Source organism: Wyeomyia smithii, chromosome 3 (assembly GCF_029784165.1).
Source record: "Wyeomyia smithii strain HCP4-BCI-WySm-NY-G18 chromosome 3, ASM2978416v1, whole genome shotgun sequence".
Classification (NCBI taxonomy): Eukaryota; Metazoa; Arthropoda; class Insecta; order Diptera; family Culicidae; genus Wyeomyia; species Wyeomyia smithii.
In genome coordinates, this window is record NC_073696.1 from 64,172,016 (window position 1) to 64,190,851 (window position 18,836).

Below are 18,836 nucleotides of genomic sequence, written 5' to 3' on the forward strand. Positions count from 1 at the left end.
CGTTCGCTCGCTGCACAGTACAGTCGGTAATAAGTTATTGTTTCTATGCGTCCGGTGGTTTTTCACGCGTATCGCGTAAAACTCGACTAATCATAGTTGCGCGCTTAATAAAGCAGTTCGGAGTTTGGTCTATCTTGAACGGTAATTGCAGGTGAATGATTTCCAGTTCCGTGTAATACCCTTGGATACCTACGGCGTGGGCATTTGCTCGCATCAAATTGGCTGTTGATAAATTGTGCAGCATTCTAATACTGTGTGGATACATACCTACGTATAGTTGCTTCCAGCAGAAATCAATATCGGATGGTGTACAGATTGTGTGGTGCGAAAAAAATAAACAAGTGCCCAAGAAAGGTGCTACTCTACCCGATTCAGTTTGGTAGCTTTGTTATCATCATTCTAAAATTGGAAACACAACGAAGGGTGCCCCAACGAGGATCGTGGCCGAGAGTGACAGTTTGAGGGTCGTCATATCTCTCATGTGATAAATCTGGCAGCGAGACCGAAGTGAAGAGAGCAGTGTTGTGTATTGATAATATTGAATTGTTATCTGCTCCAGTGTGTTGAAATTAGTTTTTTCTTCCTTGCTCCACACAATTGGTTGTTTATATCTGGCGAAACTGATATTAGTCAGCATTTGCCCGGTTTTAGGGCTTTCGAGAAGTTTCCATTTTTATTCCGGAAACCAACACGCGCAGGATTGGAAGATATTATTTTAGAAACGAATTTCTCAGTTGTGAAATCGGTGCCTATATTAAAATGGAAAATCCGCAGAAGGAATCTGTGATCGAAGTAGTGTGAGTGATTCCTCGTAGTGCTATTTGTGTGGAGAATTGATTGGTTAGAAGAGGAAAGCAACTCGCTCAGCATTCCAATACCACGTGAATAAGTATGTTGTTTTCGGGTTCTAAGTAGCCCGGCAGATTGGGGGAACGAACTGTCACAAAACTGACAGATGAAAGTGAGTTGATTTTGTTGATAACGACGACAGTTTCTCTACTCCTGGACGATGCTGAAAATGTACGCGTTATCGTCGATGTGATACTGGCTTTTCGTGATAAGAATAGTGTAGTGTTTATTGTTGATAGCAACTGCAAGTGGATTCAGACGAAGAGAAGAGATTCTTTGTGAGTGAGCGGATCGTGATTCATCTCAAGCTATTGTCACTTTTGCCGGTGCGAGTTTAGACAAATCAATCGTTAAAAAGCTGTTATTGGTGCCTGTGGCTACAATGAGTGCCAGATTTTTTTACAAAGTGCATGATTATCTGTACAGCTTAGGCCGCAGAGAAGATCTTTAGGGTAAAATTCGGGACGTGACGAGTGAAGCCCTGGCATAGGTACTGGGTTAGCGTCAATCAGATTTGCGTCAACGGGCGACAATGGCAGAAGAATCGACTGGATCAATTCCGGCCTGTCCGCCGTTGCCGAAAAATCTGGTAGTTGCCGCAAGCCGTAAGCCTCCACCGGTTCCTCGTGCCGTAAAAATGGACCGAGCGGCGAGAGATCCTCCGACAGCCGTCAGTGGCAACAGTGGCAGTCACAGTCTGGTCGTTGTACAGTACAAGACCAGCGGCACACTGGCGGATTCCGACTCCGAGCTGCTGTCGGTTTCGCTGGAGGACATACTGAAGACGTTTAACGCACCAATTTCCGAAGATCAAGCCTGGGCGTTGATCTATCAAAGTGCGCGTATGTTCAAGGCCAAACTAATGGAGCCCGGCTTCCGGTTGCGAGATTTGCGACTGCCACTCGAGACGAGACACCTGAATGTGCAAAAAGATGGAAGCTGTTTTGTAGCCATCGGAGACAAAGGTAAGCTTTGGTCGAATTTTAACGACTAGATTTCTCGACTAGAAAATACAAAATTATAAAATATACGGTCTCCGATAGAACTGACTGCTAAGGGCAGTTTGGGGAATTGGAAGAAAAGTGCAATTCACTAGTTTCATATACTATCGTGTGACAATGTTTGATTACAGTTTAAAAATAACATTCGAAATTTTCAACTATAAAATTGTGGAATGCGGCTTGAGAGCAGATCGATCTTTCATATCCACACAATATGTGCCCATTATGTTTATGTTATATGAGTAATATAAGTTCGAAAGTCATTTTCAAGGTAAAAACTGATTTCTCTTGGCGGAAAGAGGGTTAAGGCACTTTTTACCTAAAATCGTCCTAATGAATTTTAATAACATTATAAGTTCTGGTTGATAACATTTTTTCTCAATGCTCTGACAATATTTTCTCATTTTGACTGTTAATGCTCTGATGAATTTGAAAAACCTGTAATGCTCTGCACTTTCCTGTTGATGCCTCGTAAGCATCTAGATGGTTATTTGTTAGTTATCTTATTTTAGACATTGTTTATTATTCGTAGCGCTTGATTTATACTTGACTCTAATTTTTCGGTCTGTGATCGTATTGGTTTTTAAAAATTATCATTAGGTAATTTTGATTTAATATGATGGTGTTATTTGGGATTTTTTTTTTCAAAATTTGGTTTATTCAAAAAATCAAATCAAACTATCAGAAAAAAACTATTAGGACGTAAATGCATGGCACGTGATCAATGAATTATACGCGTAAGATAAAAAAAATTTATTAAATTAAATCAGAATAAAATCTACCCGGAAAAGTCTAAAAAATTGATTTTTGAAAACAACTTTTCTTGCATGACAAGTAGATTGTCTGCTAATCCTGTTTTTAGCACACCAATTCCAATTACAGTTCATACTCACGATATCTTCCGATCCCCTAAGGTTTGTGGTACCAGCCACAAGTCGGAACCACTCTCCTTTTGTAGTAGATTTCCATTACAACCTCTTCATTGGCTACACTGTGTGAACCATTTGTGGGTCGCCATCTAGTAGTAAGAGTGACATAATCCGCAATGGATGCAATGATGCTTTCGGCACCAGCAGAAGCTCGGCAGTGCGATGCAGACCAGTCAATTGCATTGCAACAACTCGGGTAGTTCGAAGTACGTGGTAACGAAAGGAGATAGAGCGAGAGAGTCAAAGAGCAGTAAAAAAAAAACAACAATAATGACACGCTTATTTGAAGCTCCAAAAATTTTAAATTACACACACTTTCCATCGAACTAAACCACCAGCGCAATGAAATTGGCCTGACCGGTGCAGCGCAATGGCATGTTCGGTGAGGTCCAGTTCAGACGATCCACCTATAGGCGTACGTAGGAAGTTGGAACAATTGGTGCCCTGCGTTCCGTCTCCAGACGCGCTCTATCTCGGTACGGCCCATTACACGCACCGTGAAAGATGTTATAACCGACTATCAAATTGTTTCTCAAATTTGGTCTCATACTGGGGAATGAAGCCGAAAGAAAGCATCAGCTGGGGATTTATGTCTTCATTTGTTCATTGTATGATTCGGTGTCTGGCTGTTGGATTCGGCGTTTAATTCGATTATAAGAGTACTGCGGAGGACGATTTCTGGGGAAAGATTTGGATCTGAACGGAAGTGTCGCATTATATTGCTTGGAAGGTTGGGTCCAGCGCAATTCGTGGGCCCAGAATATTGACTTGAACTAAATTTTAGAACTTTCGAGTGAAATGTGAGTCAGTTTCACCTGGGGATGTACTCCGATGAAGATGCAAGATCATTTTCCTTCAGTTGCTTTACAGACGCCCACTTTTTTACATTTTGCTCCATCCTTTCTATACAAATGGTTACCATGTAAGCAGCTTGAAACAACCGATCTGACGAACGTCGGATTATTGTGTGAACCAAGTGAGAAATTGAGGTAACGATTAATCGACTGCTTCCTTAGTTCCAGTCAATTTGAATTTCCTCTGATGAGCCGATGTTACGCGTCTCCTGTGGCTGTGCTATTATCAGCCGACCCACTCATTCGTACCTCATCGAAGGCAGTCATTACACTACCACTCCTAGACGCTCACTGCCGTGGTAGAGCGGATGGTGGATTCGAGGCAGAATTACAGATCCGTTGAGGAGTGTTTTGATGACTGTTTGTTTTTATCACGCTTTTCGGTGCACGGTTTCGGACCTTGAGCTCTACAAAATTTCGATAGTAGTACATCGGCCTACCGGTTTGCGATTCGACTGTTCTCTCGACAGTAGCACATCCCTTCATTTGGGAAGGCATAGGTAGATAGTTTAATTACTTCCTTCAATTACCCTTGTTCCTAATTTGAGTTTTGTGCACGATCCTCTTCCATTGTTTTCAGTTAGATGATGATTGTTCACCATTAATAATAACTTTTTTGCATGGCTTTATTCGCAGTGGAGCGATATTAAAAAACGCTTTTGACTTGTTTGTTGAAAAGAGATAATGAGAGTATTTTTTCAAATATTTTTCTTCTAATAACTTGGAGAATCAATTAACATAGGCAATAATAAGTTTGTCAGGTTGTAGGTTATATTTATATTTTAAGGACAATTTTTTTTAGCTTTGCGCAGTGGCGATATCGTAACCAATGAGGTACAACCGAGGTACAACCGAGGTGCGATTATTGCTAGTTGAAAACTAAGGACAATTTTTTAGAAAAGAAATTCTGGATGGTTTCGATCAATATTGCTGGAAACTTAAAAATGAAAATTCTTAAAGCAGGGGAATTCTAAATCGAGCCTAAGGGATTATTGAAAAAAAAGTAACAGAAGGCTTGTGAGCAAAGCCACCATCGCAAGGTCGACGTAGAACTATGGCCGGAACCGGGATGATATTAATAGGCCGTAAATCGATCCCAGTTACCATTTTGATTTTTTAGAGCCTCTGCATTATTTCCAGAGATGTACACTAATAAATAGTGCTGGATGAAAAATATTAAAATTACAAAGATAGTGTACTGTAATCTTAGCGTATATCATTTAAAGAATTCGCTATCACTCCCAAATGCAACAATACAAGTCTTGCAACGAACAGCTCTATCAAGTTCTACCAGAGATGCCAGCTTTTTTGGGAAAATGTCTGCGACTGCTCGAAATACCGGAAAATTTTGCTTGAGATCTGAAAACAATTTATCCATGACTGGAAAAAATGCGCTCACACTGGCAAAACTTCAAACAAAAATCTGCTCACGAACTCTAAAAATCTGCGCTTTGCTCACAACCAGTGGCGTAGCGTGACCGGACGACACCCGGGGCAAAAGATTTGGGAGCTCCACTTTCCCCCTGGAATCATTTTGTTACGCAAAATTGTGAGAGTTAGCTCGTTCGTTCTAATTTCACTAAATCTACCCATTTTTGAAAAATTGGTTGGGATTATACTCTTAAAAGCAAATTTATATAATTTTCGAGGGTTTCATCGTGACCTCTACCTAATTGAGAGTTAATCTCACGGATATCACCCTCCCACCTCTAAAAGGTCCGCCCCGCCGCCCCCACCACCCTACGCCAGTGCTCACAACCCTACTGTTATTCGATGTTCATATCGTCGCGTCGGTTTCGTGCAACACTGGCACAACTCAAAAAACATAGTTTCGAAAAAAACGCGTTTGAAAATTTACGTCGAAAATTTATTTTCAATTTTCAAGAAAACTTTAAAGTTTAAGATTCCCAATCCTTATCTAACACTTTTATTTTTTAAGAACACGTTGTATAAGTTAAAATTTTATTTTTACTAACTTTATAGAGAAATTTCGTTTTGTGAAGCAAAGGCACTTCTGCTCATAACTCTGGATTTTTTTAGGAATTTTTAAACAGGGTTTCGTGGGAAAAAACTTCACAATATTTTGCATCGTTTGCCATAAAAAACTCAAAAATGCAAAATTTTGAGTTGTGCCATTGTTGCACGAAACCGACGATATACAGGGTGTTAGGTAACTCACTTAAAATCCTTTAAGGGGGTGGAAAAAAAATCCTTTTACGCATATGGTCAAAATTTAACTACTGCAGAGTTATTCACTTTTTCAGCTTTCGGCTATGTTTGCCTTTAATGTGGTCTAGCACAACAAGTGTGATAGCTAGCTCAATTCTGTTGGTTTCGTTGGAAAACTGAAAAAAATTCGTAATCAATAGTGTCTTAAAAACGTCCAACTAGAGGAATTAAGAAGCACTTAGAAAGGAACAAATGTGAAAACAAATGTTTTTTGAGAACTAAACTGCAATTTTCTGTCTGAAATGTATGATAAACATGGATTTTGTAATTAACTAAATTAAACATTGAAGTCTACTCTTCAAGTTGTTCTTTGACATCAAGCATCTAATTCTATCAGTTTAGCCGCTATTTCACTTTAAAAGCAATAAGCTGCGCCGTCATTCAGTGTTGTTAGGATCACAATTTTCTGCTCCACTCTTTTACGTAGACGCGTCATTGAATGAAAACACAGAATGATGTGCAGCAATTTCCTGCTAATACGAATTCAAGTTCATTTTTTTCTTGGTTCGCTCCTTCATGGATCTATCCGGAAAAAATCTAGTATTGAAAAAACTTCCACCAGAATCCAGAAAATCGTTCCATGATATCTCCAAAGGTGATGCTCAAACCTCAAACGGATTTGGAACTCCTTGACATTTGTTGTCGGATGAACCAACTGCAGTCCCGGCTTCAGTTTCTTCATCCGAATCCTCACCAAATGAGCTTTCATCGGTTCCGTACATCAAGAGATTTCCTAACGCCGACATTTTAAAATTTTTTTTCTTGGATAAACACTTCCGAACTGCGAAGGATTGACGGCCACACACGTCAACACGCACTATAGCATTAACATGGCAATGTGACTGGCTCGCGGTGACTTTACTCTTCGGTGTAGAATGTAACGGCAAGTCAGTCATACTCAAGGTTTTTATCATGGAATCAATGATTTCAGTAGTTTCAACAACGTAATTCGTGCAGGCTAGTATGCAAACTATATTTCTGCATGAATATTGTCAAAATAATTAATCTTAAATAAGTGATAACTGAGCGTGTTTAGACGGAAGGGTTTGGCACTATTACACTGGTTTCAAAAAAAAGCTTGGAAAAAATACTTTCAAATGCATCTAGTCCGATCCTGCGCAGAGTACCCCTTTTTCGATAAGAAACAACAAGTGTTTGGCATATTTCGGATTTCAGAAATGTAAATTTGAATTGCACACTGCAAATCGTTCACAGAATAACAAATGACTCCTGTTGGTTTGGAAATAACAACTTTTTCATACAAGTTTCGATATAATTCATCGCACTTTGACGTTAGAAACTGCAACTTAAAAACTCTCTTTGAAGATACTAAACCTTTATTGAAAATGAACAAGAAAATGAAGATGAAGGTGTAAGTGAAGAAAAAAAGAGAAGAGGCGTCAAACATACGCATTTTCATGCTTGAATAACATCAAATTCGTGCTCAGCGTCCCAAAATTATATAAAAACCATGTATTTTCCTCGATTTGCTTGGCCAGGATTTGTATGGAGTCGCCCTACTGTGCACTGTTTCTCTAATGCCGTTTTGTAACATAATAGTAATTGCTTTAGGTTACTCCCTGTCTCTCAACTTACCTCTCTCTTCAATACTCTCAAAATTCAAATATTTTTCATCAACCCCCCCCCCCCTCTCTTGACGGATATTCCGTCCAGTACTTTTATTTTTCAATCGTTCTATCATCTGACAACGGGAATGGTGCTTGAAACCAACCTGTAAGATAATACTTTTATGAACCGGGACGTAAATTATAAATAGGCTCTAGAGGAAAAACAACAAAGATGTTATGTTAATGTCCCAAAACCAACTGGATTTAGAATACTTTTTCAATAAAAACACGAGCATATTCTTTTGACCACCATTTTTGTAAAAGTGCTGTGTTTTATATATAACATATAAAAATGCCAATATCTCATAAATCTTACTTTTCAGTGAAAATTTCAGTTCTCGACTGAATTTTTTTTTGTATGTGACCGCTTTGAGGCACGTGTTCCCGATGTCCGATCGAGCTGAAATTTGGCATGGGGACTCCATTCGAGAATACGAAACTTTCGAGCCCTACTGTGAAATGAAATTCGAAAGTTGTTTTTTTATATATATGCCATTGGTCCCAAGCACTAAAATTTTCTAAAACCCAGAAAGTTAATTTTGAGAAAAAATACTACAAGGTTTACTGCCACACGGTTGTATGAAATGGTGACGTGGGACTAAACACCGTAATTAGAAGGATTTTTTTTACAACGAAGTTAAAGTTCAAAAAGATTACCTTATGTTCTTTTGCTCGTTTTTTTTCTTTGCCAACAATTACATTCACTGTATTACGAGGACAGCTTATATACGTATATTATTTGTCAAGTTATAAATGAAAAAATATCATCTAACAATGTTTAAAAAATAACTTAATTTTAAAAAAGATTTTGATTAAATCTTAGTCAATGGACAAAAAATTCACAAGCATTCGCCGGCTCCTACCCTTCCATAAATTTGTATATTCAGAAATTTTTTCTTACGATATTATGCAGGCACCAATATTTAGTGGACATCGAAACTGAAATGAAATAAAAATAACTTATAACTTAAGGCCGTTGCAAAAATGTACAATTCTTGTTAGGTAATCTATGGTAATCATAGTCATTAAATAAACTAGATTTAATCACCATCAGCAATTAGATTTAATCACCATCAGCACTGCCGGTAACCGTAAGTCAGTCCCATCTGTAAAAATGTTAAATTGAGAAAACAGCTTCGAAAGATATTTCATTCACGCTCAGTTATAACTTATTTTAAATGAATTATTTTGACAACATTCATGCTAAAATATAGTTTGCATACTAGCCTGCACTAATTACGTTGTAAAAACCACTGAAATCATTGATTTTATGATAAAAACCTTGAGTGTGACTGACCTGCCGTTACATTCTACACCGAAGAGAAAAGTAACCGCAAGTCAGTCACATTGCCATGTTGAAACTATATTGCGTGTTGACGAATTGTTATTCGTTGCCGTGGAAAACTGTCAATCCTTCGCTGTTAGGAAGTGTATGTCCATGAGAACCATTTAAAACATATCAACGTTGGAAAATCTCTTGATGTACGGAACCGATGAAGCTTATCCGCTGAGGAGTCGGATAAAGAAACTGAAGCCTGGTTTGCAGTTGGTTCATCCGACAACAAATGTCAATATAATACAAATCCATATGAGGTTCGAGCATCACCTTTGGAGTTTTCTTGGAACGATTCCCTGGATTCTGATGGAAGTTTTTTCGATACTCAAGATTTCCCGGATAGATCCACGAAGAAGTGAACCAAGAAAAAAAAATTGATTTGAATTCGTATTAGCAGAAAATTCATCACCAATTCAAACTAAAAAATAATCCCAATTGATAATTGTTACTAGATAACTTATTTTCATTTAAACGGTCATATCGAACTTCTCTTCTTCACTCCCCATCCATTTTACTGTTGTATTATGCATGTTTTTTTGTAAAACGGGACTGACTTTTGGTTATTTTTCTTCTGGGACTGACTTGCGGTTACTTTGCATAATGGGACATTTCGACTTGGTATTGATTTCCAATTTTGTTGAACAAACCACTATATTTTATCGGTACATCTGAAAATATACTTAAAGCTAGGCCAAAATCCGATGCTAACTCAAAATTGACAAAATTACAGATGGGACTGACTTGCGGTTACCGGCAGAGCAGCAGTAATGCAGTTTTTCCTCGATTGTACACGTATAGAAATGTACTAATAGAAGTGTATCGCTGCAATACGAATAAAAGTGTACCGCTGAAATGTACGAATAGAAGTGTACCGCAGCAATCATAGACGATGAGAAACCTGCGGCTCTCTGCTACATATACCAGCATATGTTCTTTCAAGACTTCAGTTTTAGTTACGTTCTAACAGCAGATTTTGACATTGTGCTAGAAAAAGGGTAGTTTCAAACTTTTCGAAAAACCTTTACCTTCAAGACATTAAATAAGTCTAAGTTCATAGAAGCAAACATAAATTGACCTATTGGGACGGGGAAACTCTGTCAATTTTTCTTGTGATATTGATAAAGAGAATATCAGAGGGAATGGTTGGTGTCTATTCATGTTGTTGGAATGCTCGCATGTGATTGGTTCTGGTTCGTATAAATTTGTCCTTGAAACTTTTTATCAATTTTCAGCGCTGATCAATGAAATAAAAGTTATAACTAGCGTTTCACAAAAATGTACAACATTTTATCTATCCAACAACATATTGGTTATTGTTATCCTTCATGTAGTTATGCTGTTATCATCGTTTGAAATCTGATGCAACATATGCCAGTTTCATTTTCTTTTTTGCAGAATGCCACCCAGTATAGGAAACAAAGACGTAGTCCCACGTTAACATTTTTTCGAGTTAACACCAAATCTCGACGTTTCATGCATTTATAAGACAAATGGCATCCAAAAAAAATTCTTTTTTAATATCGATAATTTTATGTGCTTTTCCATCGATATTTTTCGTGAAACTTTGACCGCTTTAAGGCACGTATTCCCAATGTCCGATCGAGCTGAAATTTTGCATGGGGACTTTTTTTCGAGAAGACCAAATTTTTGAGCCCTACCGCTAAACGATATTCGAAGGTCAAATCTCATTGGCACTCTAGGGTTTATGTATATTCGGAACGAGCTGTTGGAGTACTGTCGGCTTTTAATTCGCACATAAAAATACGATATTACTGACTGAAAAGAATGAGAGAGCATTTATTTCCAAAGTCTATAAGGTCTCCAATCTTATAATTTGTTTAGTTGCTCTGCTGCTGTTACTACCACGACCCGCTACGCTACTACTTAGACAGGACCGTCCGTCCGTCCCATCATCTACTAATAAAATGTGATTAGTTTGACCAGTGGCACTCTTTTATAGCTATAGAGTGTTTTATAATAGTCAAAGTTTATAGTAGTCTGTCATGTTTCACATTCTCTCATCTTAACTAGATGAAAGATTCAATAAATCGCATATCATATTTGTAACCAGCGGTAAAGGACCGATGCGATGGTGCTCTCACACATGCAACAATAAACCTGTATCGTGTTGCAGCTTGAAACGACGAGCGATTTCTTTTTCTCACTGTTGCGTGTTGCATATTGCAATTGTGCGGCTGGGGGACCACAAAATTCAGTTCATTCTGTTTGATGAATCGAGCTCGAGTTGTGCGAAAATGTCTGATTTTGTGCTAAACCATCGTCATTTGCGGGAAGTGCCGTACTGCATCGAATTTCGAACACCTAAGCTGATGATGTAACTTCTTGCACTAAATAATCAACAACAAAATGAATATTCTCGTCGATCTTGAAGTTTTTACCTGTTGGTTATTTTATTTTTGTTGTAATCAAGTGCTATTTCAATAGATTCAAACATGTTTTGTTTATGAAATTACGAGAATGCAGAACTCGGCTTTGATTGAAATTCCGAACACTTCAATGTAATAACTTAGAGAAAGATAGGCAACCGTCTCAACACGCACGTTGAGCGTCATAACTACTCGGTCGTGGTTCGGCCGAATATACACGCTGCGAAGGTTATGCTGTGTATTTGGTGGGACTAGGTCGGTGTTATTTATTATGAGCTGTTGAAACCGAAAAAACCATCTTTGGAGAACGGTTTCGACTTCAATTTTGCTATTAAGCCGAGCACTGTCCTAAAAATGGCCGCAATACGAGTAGAAGAAAGAGTGATTCTTCTGCATGACAACGCTCGGCCACATACTGCCGAAGTCGCTCAAAACTAACATGGAAATGCTCAAATAGAATCTTACTACATCCGCCATATTTCCCAGATGTTGCACCGTCCGATTACTGCGTGATCAGCAGCTCTACTCCTATTAGACATCGAAAAATGGGTTGGCAATTGAGCTCTGCCAGAAAGATGGGACAAAGATGTAGCTAACGATCTAGCAGTTTTGGAAAGGGGAAAAATAGAGCTTTCAAAATTTATACAGGTATGTACTAATTCATTCAAAACATGTTGAGTTATTTGAGTTTAAATCTGATTGTTTACACTTTTTTATGAAATTCTCAACTTAGCTTGAAATTCGCCAATTGTTTTTCTAGGAAAAGCAATACAAATACACTGGCACTTTAAAAGTATATTCAACCCATTCCCGGCGGGTGAGGCCTCATGGCATCACCTGACATTTAAACTTTGATTGTGTCTTAACAATTATACTTGCATTATCGAACAACGCCTATTCAATAGGTAATTTTTCAAAGTAAAATTTGATTTCTCTCCGCCGGGTAAGGGTTAGTAACGAATCAAACAAAGGATATATTTTTTAAGAAAAACAGAATTTTTGGCAAAGTTATTCCACGATGCTAAAATTGAAAGAAAATGCAAGAACTACTAATGTGACCTAGTAAAGGTTGTAGTTCTAGTAGAGTGTTACTTGCGCCCATACTTTGAGTATTTCAAATGCCCTTAATATTTGAAGTTATGGTCAAAACCCCGTTTTTGGACCTTAGCTCACATTATTATTTTTAACTCGGTCATTTTTCAACGGGTTATTTATATTTTGACCGTTTTGGAAATAAGAAAAATAGGGCTTTCAAAATATATAGATATGTTTGTAAATTTTACATCTTTATAATATTGAAATAAGTTCTTTGTAAAATATGTAGAGAATTAAAATTTATTATATTTTCTTGAATTCTAGTTAGATGACCTGAGTATAGTCTCACAAGCTCTTTTTCTCTCTTTTCCATTGACACAAAAATTCAAATACTCATGAGAAATAGAAATGAATTACCAATTATAGAACTAACTGATATATCACTAATTTTTCATTATCATCTTTATCTAAAGTGTTCCACTATTTGAAACGTGTCATCGTCTAGAACCCGCTGGTATTGTTTGCTTGTGTCACTATAACATTTCGCAATAAAGTGCGAAACAAGTAATAAATCAAAACCCAATGACAGCTATTCGGGTGATGATAGTGCTGCGGTTATGCGTAAAATAACATCTGGAATAAACGCAATTTACTGTGGGAGTATGATAACACATGTTCAAAATCGTAACGAAGGGGGAAAATAAGATAGGACTGCTAGTGGCCTTCAATACTGTCGTAGTTCAGTAGTGGCATCCATTTGTGTTGTAATATTAGTTTGTATCTTTGTAGGTACAAAATAAGGTCATTATCATAAACATTTCCCGCTGATTGGTCGACGATTTAAAAGGAAATGTATGTAAAATGGGTCGTTGAAGTGGAATTTTTCATTCCGTTTAGTATTGCTATGCAAATCATTATTGTGCGGTGGCTTTCTGTGGTCATGATGCAATAAAAAAAACCCTTACCGAGTGTATCAGCTTGAATGAAGTCATCGATGTGATAACGACTTCGAATGACTGTAATAGAACATCCATCATAAAAATCCCAACACGATGAATTTATGACCGGTTGATTGCCAATTTCAAATCCGTTCGAAAGTCTATGTTCGCGGTACCTGCCATCACATGGGTTTCCGTTTGAGGATGAACTCAGTGCTCGTACGCAGGTCTTATCAACATTCGGCGGTAGTTATCTTGGTATATTCGGCTGTATGCGTGGATTTGTGATTCTAATAGCGTTGCTTGCAGATGATAAGGAAAAGAAACGGTCATTGCATGTTACTGTCGCTTCGCGAGTGGCGGCGTGCTCAGCCAACCACAAAGCCGCTCAGCCTAAGCAGACGGGAAGGCAAAACACGGAACCGTTTCGTTTCCAGAATAACGCGAGCTTCGAGTGTACGATTGTTTTCTATAATTATACTCCATTGTAAAGCGGGGGGATTAGGGCCGAGCATCAGCAGCAAGGGAATCCGAACCTGGGAAAATGTATGTACCTAACCAAAATGAAATGCTGGAATGTTTGAATACTCGTAAATCAACCAAATGAGACCGTGTTTTGTCTGTTCTGAAATTTGAAAACGATTCATTTTTTTGTTGCCGCTCGCCAAGCGATCTGGCGATTTAATGGTTGTTAATTTATCTACCCTTGTCTAAAGAAGTTTTTATTTCCTTAGAAAGTCTACATAATGATCGTTGAATACAATTATGCTTTTGAACGATGTAAAACTACTCATTTTCATTTAATTTATTTCTAGAAGTTTAAACAAAGCTTTTAATTAACTTCTCCTTAGTAATCAACAGAATGAATAAATCACCAAATGAGTATTAATGAGTTTGAGCTCTATATATAAGTAATTGAAACTTTGAAATCCGTGTAGAAGTCATTCAGCTGAACAATGTTCAGGTATAAATTATATTCAATAAAACGTTACCATGCTAAAACAAACATTAACTCAAATTTGTTGACATAACGCACAAACATCAACACTCATTGTTTTGCTCGCCAATTCATCGTGGAGCTGCCCAAACCGTCATTAGTTAGCGTGGCACTTTCTTCTTTTCTCACTCATTTGAAAATCCGAAAGGTGTTCCGCCGCTGGCACCCCAAACCCAAATGGTGATTGCAAACAGGAAAAGCTAACCTCTCACCTTTCACGTCGAATTACCGGCAGCTATTTTCCGCTGGCATTCGTGGGCGCTAATACGGCAGCCCATACCGTCGTAATCGACAGCTAAATAAGTCTTTGTTTGCCAATGAAAAATTTTTCGCCACCAGCTTTTCTCCTATTAAAAGTATTCGCTCATCAGCGTCATAGTTTGGGCTGTCGGTGGCGGATGCTGACGGTTTGGGAGAGGGTGAGTTGGTCCTAACACGTTCGTTGTTGGGGCAGCTGCTAGGAAATGGGAAATTTCCCAATATCCGGCGAATTTTTCCAGCAATGCGATGAAATTCTTCAATTCTCGCTTGTCACTTTCAATCTGATGATGTAAACTTCCCCTGTTCAATTTTTGCCAATATTTTTTTTTTGTTCATCTATAATTTATTTGACACGGCACAAATACAATTTAATGTTTAACGGCGCCAATTATATCTGGTAGCTTACTTTCTAAAGTATCTTAATAACTAAAAGCAATTTTTTTATCCTTGCTGCCGACTACGAGCTGAAACTAAATGTAACTTAAAGCTATAATATTTTGCATTAAAAGCACTGGTTTACTGTATGATGGTTTTCATTGCCATAGGTAAGCACATGTTCCGCTGCTGGGCCAAGATATTACGGACTGGCATATTGGGTTGTCTCCCTCGGGCCTTGAGAGTATCGTGCGGGTCTGATTGCTGTTTCCGGATCCGGGGTCTTAACGTGTTCTTGTCGTTAGGCTGGATGCAGGCGGAAGGGGGTAGGACTAAACTGGGGCGTGGATGGATTTCAGGAAAACGTATATAAGGGACATGTAGGATAGGTCACGGCTCGCCAAGACATCACGAACAGGAACAGCCGACTGCCTACCTTCAGCCTGCAGGGAAGCTATTAATTTAGACCTGGCGTCACGGTGTACAGGGCATGACCGAACAACGTGCTCTATGTCGTGATAACCTTCACCACAGGCACAGATACCACTTTCCTCGAGCCCAACACGACGGAGATGCGCGTCAAATCTATAGTGATTGGACATAAGCCGGGACATCACGCAAATGAAATCCCGACCTACATCCAACCCCTTGAACCACGGGTTCGTCGACACCTTGGGGATTATGGAATGTAACCGCCTTCCCAGTTCCCCTCTGGTCCAAGCATTTTGCCAACTGATGATCGTATTCTGACGTACAAATGAGAGAAATTCATTAAAGGCAATTGGTCTTTCATAAATTCCACCGTTTGTTGCGCCCACCTTAGCCAAAGAGTCCGCTTTCTCATTGCCTGGTATCGAGCAGTGAGAAGGGACCCACGCTAAGGTAATCTGATACGATTTTTCGGATAAAGCACACAGATGTTCCCGTATTTTCCCCAGGAAATACGGAGAGTGCTTAACATCTTTCATCGATCGGAGAGCCTCAATGGAACTGAGACTGTCCGTAAAGATGAAATAATGGTCCGTGGGCATTTTTTCGATAATCCCTAGGGTGTACTGAATTGCAGCCAATTCTGCGACGTAAACAGAAGCAGGATTATCAAGCTTATGGGAGACGGTTAAATTGTTATTGAAAATACCGACGCCAGTGGACCCATCAAGAAGTGATCCGTCAGTGTAGAACATATTGTCGCAGTTGATGTTTCGATATTTATTGGAAAAAATTTTGGGGATCTGCTGCACGCGTAAATGATCCGGGATTCCACGAGTTTCTTCTATCATGGATGTATCGAAAACCACAGTAGAATCCGAAGTATTTGATAAGTTGACACGATTTGGAATATTCGAAGAAGGGTTAATATTTTGGGACATGTGATTGAAATACAATGTCATAAAACGGGTTTGAGAATTAAGTTCGATTAACCTTTCAAAATTTTCAATCACAGGACGGTTCAAGACCTCACATTTGATAAGAATGCGAGAAGACAGGCTCCAGAAGCGGTTTTTCAATGGTAGTACTCCAGCTAAGACCTCCAAACTCATCGTATGGGTCGACTGCATGCAACCCAAGGCGATACGCAAACAACGATATTGTATTCGCTCCAGTTTGATCAAATGTGTGTTTGCTGCGGAGCGGAAGCAGAAACACCCGTACTCAATAACAGACAATATCGTTGTTTGGTAAAGCCTTATAAGGTCTCCTGGATGGGCTCCCCACCATTGTCCGGTTATTGTACGAAGAAAATTCACTCTTTGTTGACATTTTTTCATCAGATACCTCACGTGACAACCCCAGGTGCCTTTAGAGTCGAACCAGATACCAAGATATTTGTGTACCAAAACCTGAGAAATCGTTTTACCCATTAATTGTGTTTGAAGCTGAGCAGGTTCATGCTCCCTAGAAAAAACTACTATCTCAGTCTTCTCCGGAGAGAATTCGATACCTAGCTGTAAAGCTCAAGAAGACAAATTGTCCAAGGTATCTTGCAATGGTCCTTGCAAATCGGCAGCTTTGGCTCCTGTAACAGAGATTACACTGTCGTCTGCAAGTTGTGTTATCGTGCATGAATTTGCCAGACATTCGTCGATGTCATCTACATAAAAGTTGTAAAGAAGGGGGCTTAAACATGAGCCCTGGGGAAGACCCATGTAGCTAATGCGAAAAGTTGCCAAATCGCCGTGCGTAAAATGCATGTGCTTTTCGGACAGCAAATTGTGCAAAAAATTGTTCAAAATTGGAGAAAATCCTTGTCGGTGAAGTTCACCCGAAAGAATGTCAATAGAAACGGAATCAAAAGCCCCCTTAATGTCCAAGAACGCAGACGCCATTTGTTCTTTGCGAGCATACGCCAGCTGAATATCTGTTGAAAGCAACGCAAGGCAATCATTCGTCCCTTTGACACGGCGGAAGCCAAATTGAGTATCTGATAGTAGACCATTTGATTCGACCCAGTGGTCTAAACGACGGAGTATCATTTTTTCCATCAATTTCCGGATACAGGATAGCATTGCAATCGGCCTATAAGAGTTGTGATCAGAAGTTGGTTTCCCTGGTTTTTGGATGGCGATCACCTTCACTTGCCTCCAATCCTGCGGTACAATGTTTTGCTGCAGGAACTTATTGAACAAGTTCAACAAGCGCCTCTTGGCATTGCCGGGTAGATTCTTCAACAAGTTGAATTTGATTCTATCTAACCCAGGCGCGTTATTGTTACAGGACAGGAGGGCAACTGAAAATTCTGCCATCGTAAAAGGTGATTCTATCGCGTCGTGACCCGGAGACGTATCGCGAACTAAGTTTTGCACAGGAACAGAGTCTGGACATACTTTCCTGGCAAAATCAAATATCCACCGACTTGAAGACTCCTCGCTTTCGTTGACCGTTACGCGATTCCGCATTCTTCGGGCTGTGTTCCAAAGAGTGCTCATCGATGTCTCCCTCGACGTTTCGTTCACGAACCGACGCCAATATCCGCGTTTCTTTGCTTTAGCCAGGCTTTTAAGCTTGGTATTAAGCTCCGAATACCGTATATAGTCGTCGGGTATACCTCCCTTCTGGAAGGCCAAAAACGCGTCGGATCTTTGCGTGTAGACATCGGAGCACTCTTGGTCCCACCACGGAGTTGGAGGCCGCTCTTTGATCGTTACGCCGGGATATTTCTTCGTTTGGGCTTGCAACGCGGCGTCGATGATTAAGCCCGCGAGGAGGTTGTATTCTTCAAGTGGTGGATGATGTTGAATCGACTCGACCGCTTTTGAAATCATTTCCTCGTATAACTTCCAATCGACATTCCGTGTGAGGTCATACGGAATGTCAATTGGTCGCATGCGAGTTGAACCGTTAGTAATTGAAATAAGAATAGACAGATGGTCGCTACCGTGAGGATCGAGGATTATCTTCCATGTGCAATCCAACCGTAGCGACGTCGAACATAAGGATAGATCCAAAGCGCTTGGGCGCGCTGGAGGTTTCGGGATACGTGTCATTTCACCGTTGTTCAAAATAGTCATGTCGAAGTCATCGCAAAGGTTATAGATTAAAGAGGAGCGGTTATCATTGTAGGGGGAGCCCCAAGCCACACCATGAGAGTTGAAGTCTCCCAAAATCAAACGTGGCGAGGGAAGAAGTCCTATTAAATCAAAGAGCAACCGTTGCCCAACCTGTGCTCTGGGAGGAATATATATTGAGGCAATACAAAGCTCTTTACCTTGTATTGTCATTTGACATGCGACAACTTCGATGCCTGGAATCGAAGGGAGGTTAATACGATAGAAAGAATAGCACTTTTTAATCCCTAAAAGTACTCCTCCATATGGGGTGTCTCGATCAAGGCGAATAATATTAAAATCATGGAAGTTGAGATCAATATTTGAAGTAAGCCAAGTTTCACAAAGGAAAAATGCATCGCATTTGTTTCTATTCATTAAAACTTTAAATGAATCCATTTTTGGTAAAATACTTCTACAATTCCACTGTAAGACAGAGATAGAATCCTTCGTATACGCAGATGAATTAGGC

At 39.4% G+C, this 18,836-nt stretch overlaps 1 protein-coding gene and 1 pseudogene across 5 annotated transcripts in view; both read left to right on the forward strand.

Annotated features, from left to right (window-relative positions):
- The window catches only part of LOC129732956 (protein spire), a 308,435-nt gene continuing 289,599 nt past the window's right edge, over window positions 1-18,836 (forward strand). For all 5 annotated transcript variants that reach the window (XM_055694434.1, XM_055694435.1, XM_055694437.1 and 2 more), the window contains exon 1: window positions 1-1,814. In XM_055694434.1, the coding sequence (XP_055550409.1) occupies window positions 1,382-1,814 (433 nt within the window). In that variant the 5' untranslated portion in view covers window positions 1-1,381. The remainder of the gene's footprint in view (window positions 1,815-18,836) is intronic.
- LOC129733479 (U4 spliceosomal RNA) lies at window positions 4,434-4,559 on the forward strand (annotated as a pseudogene).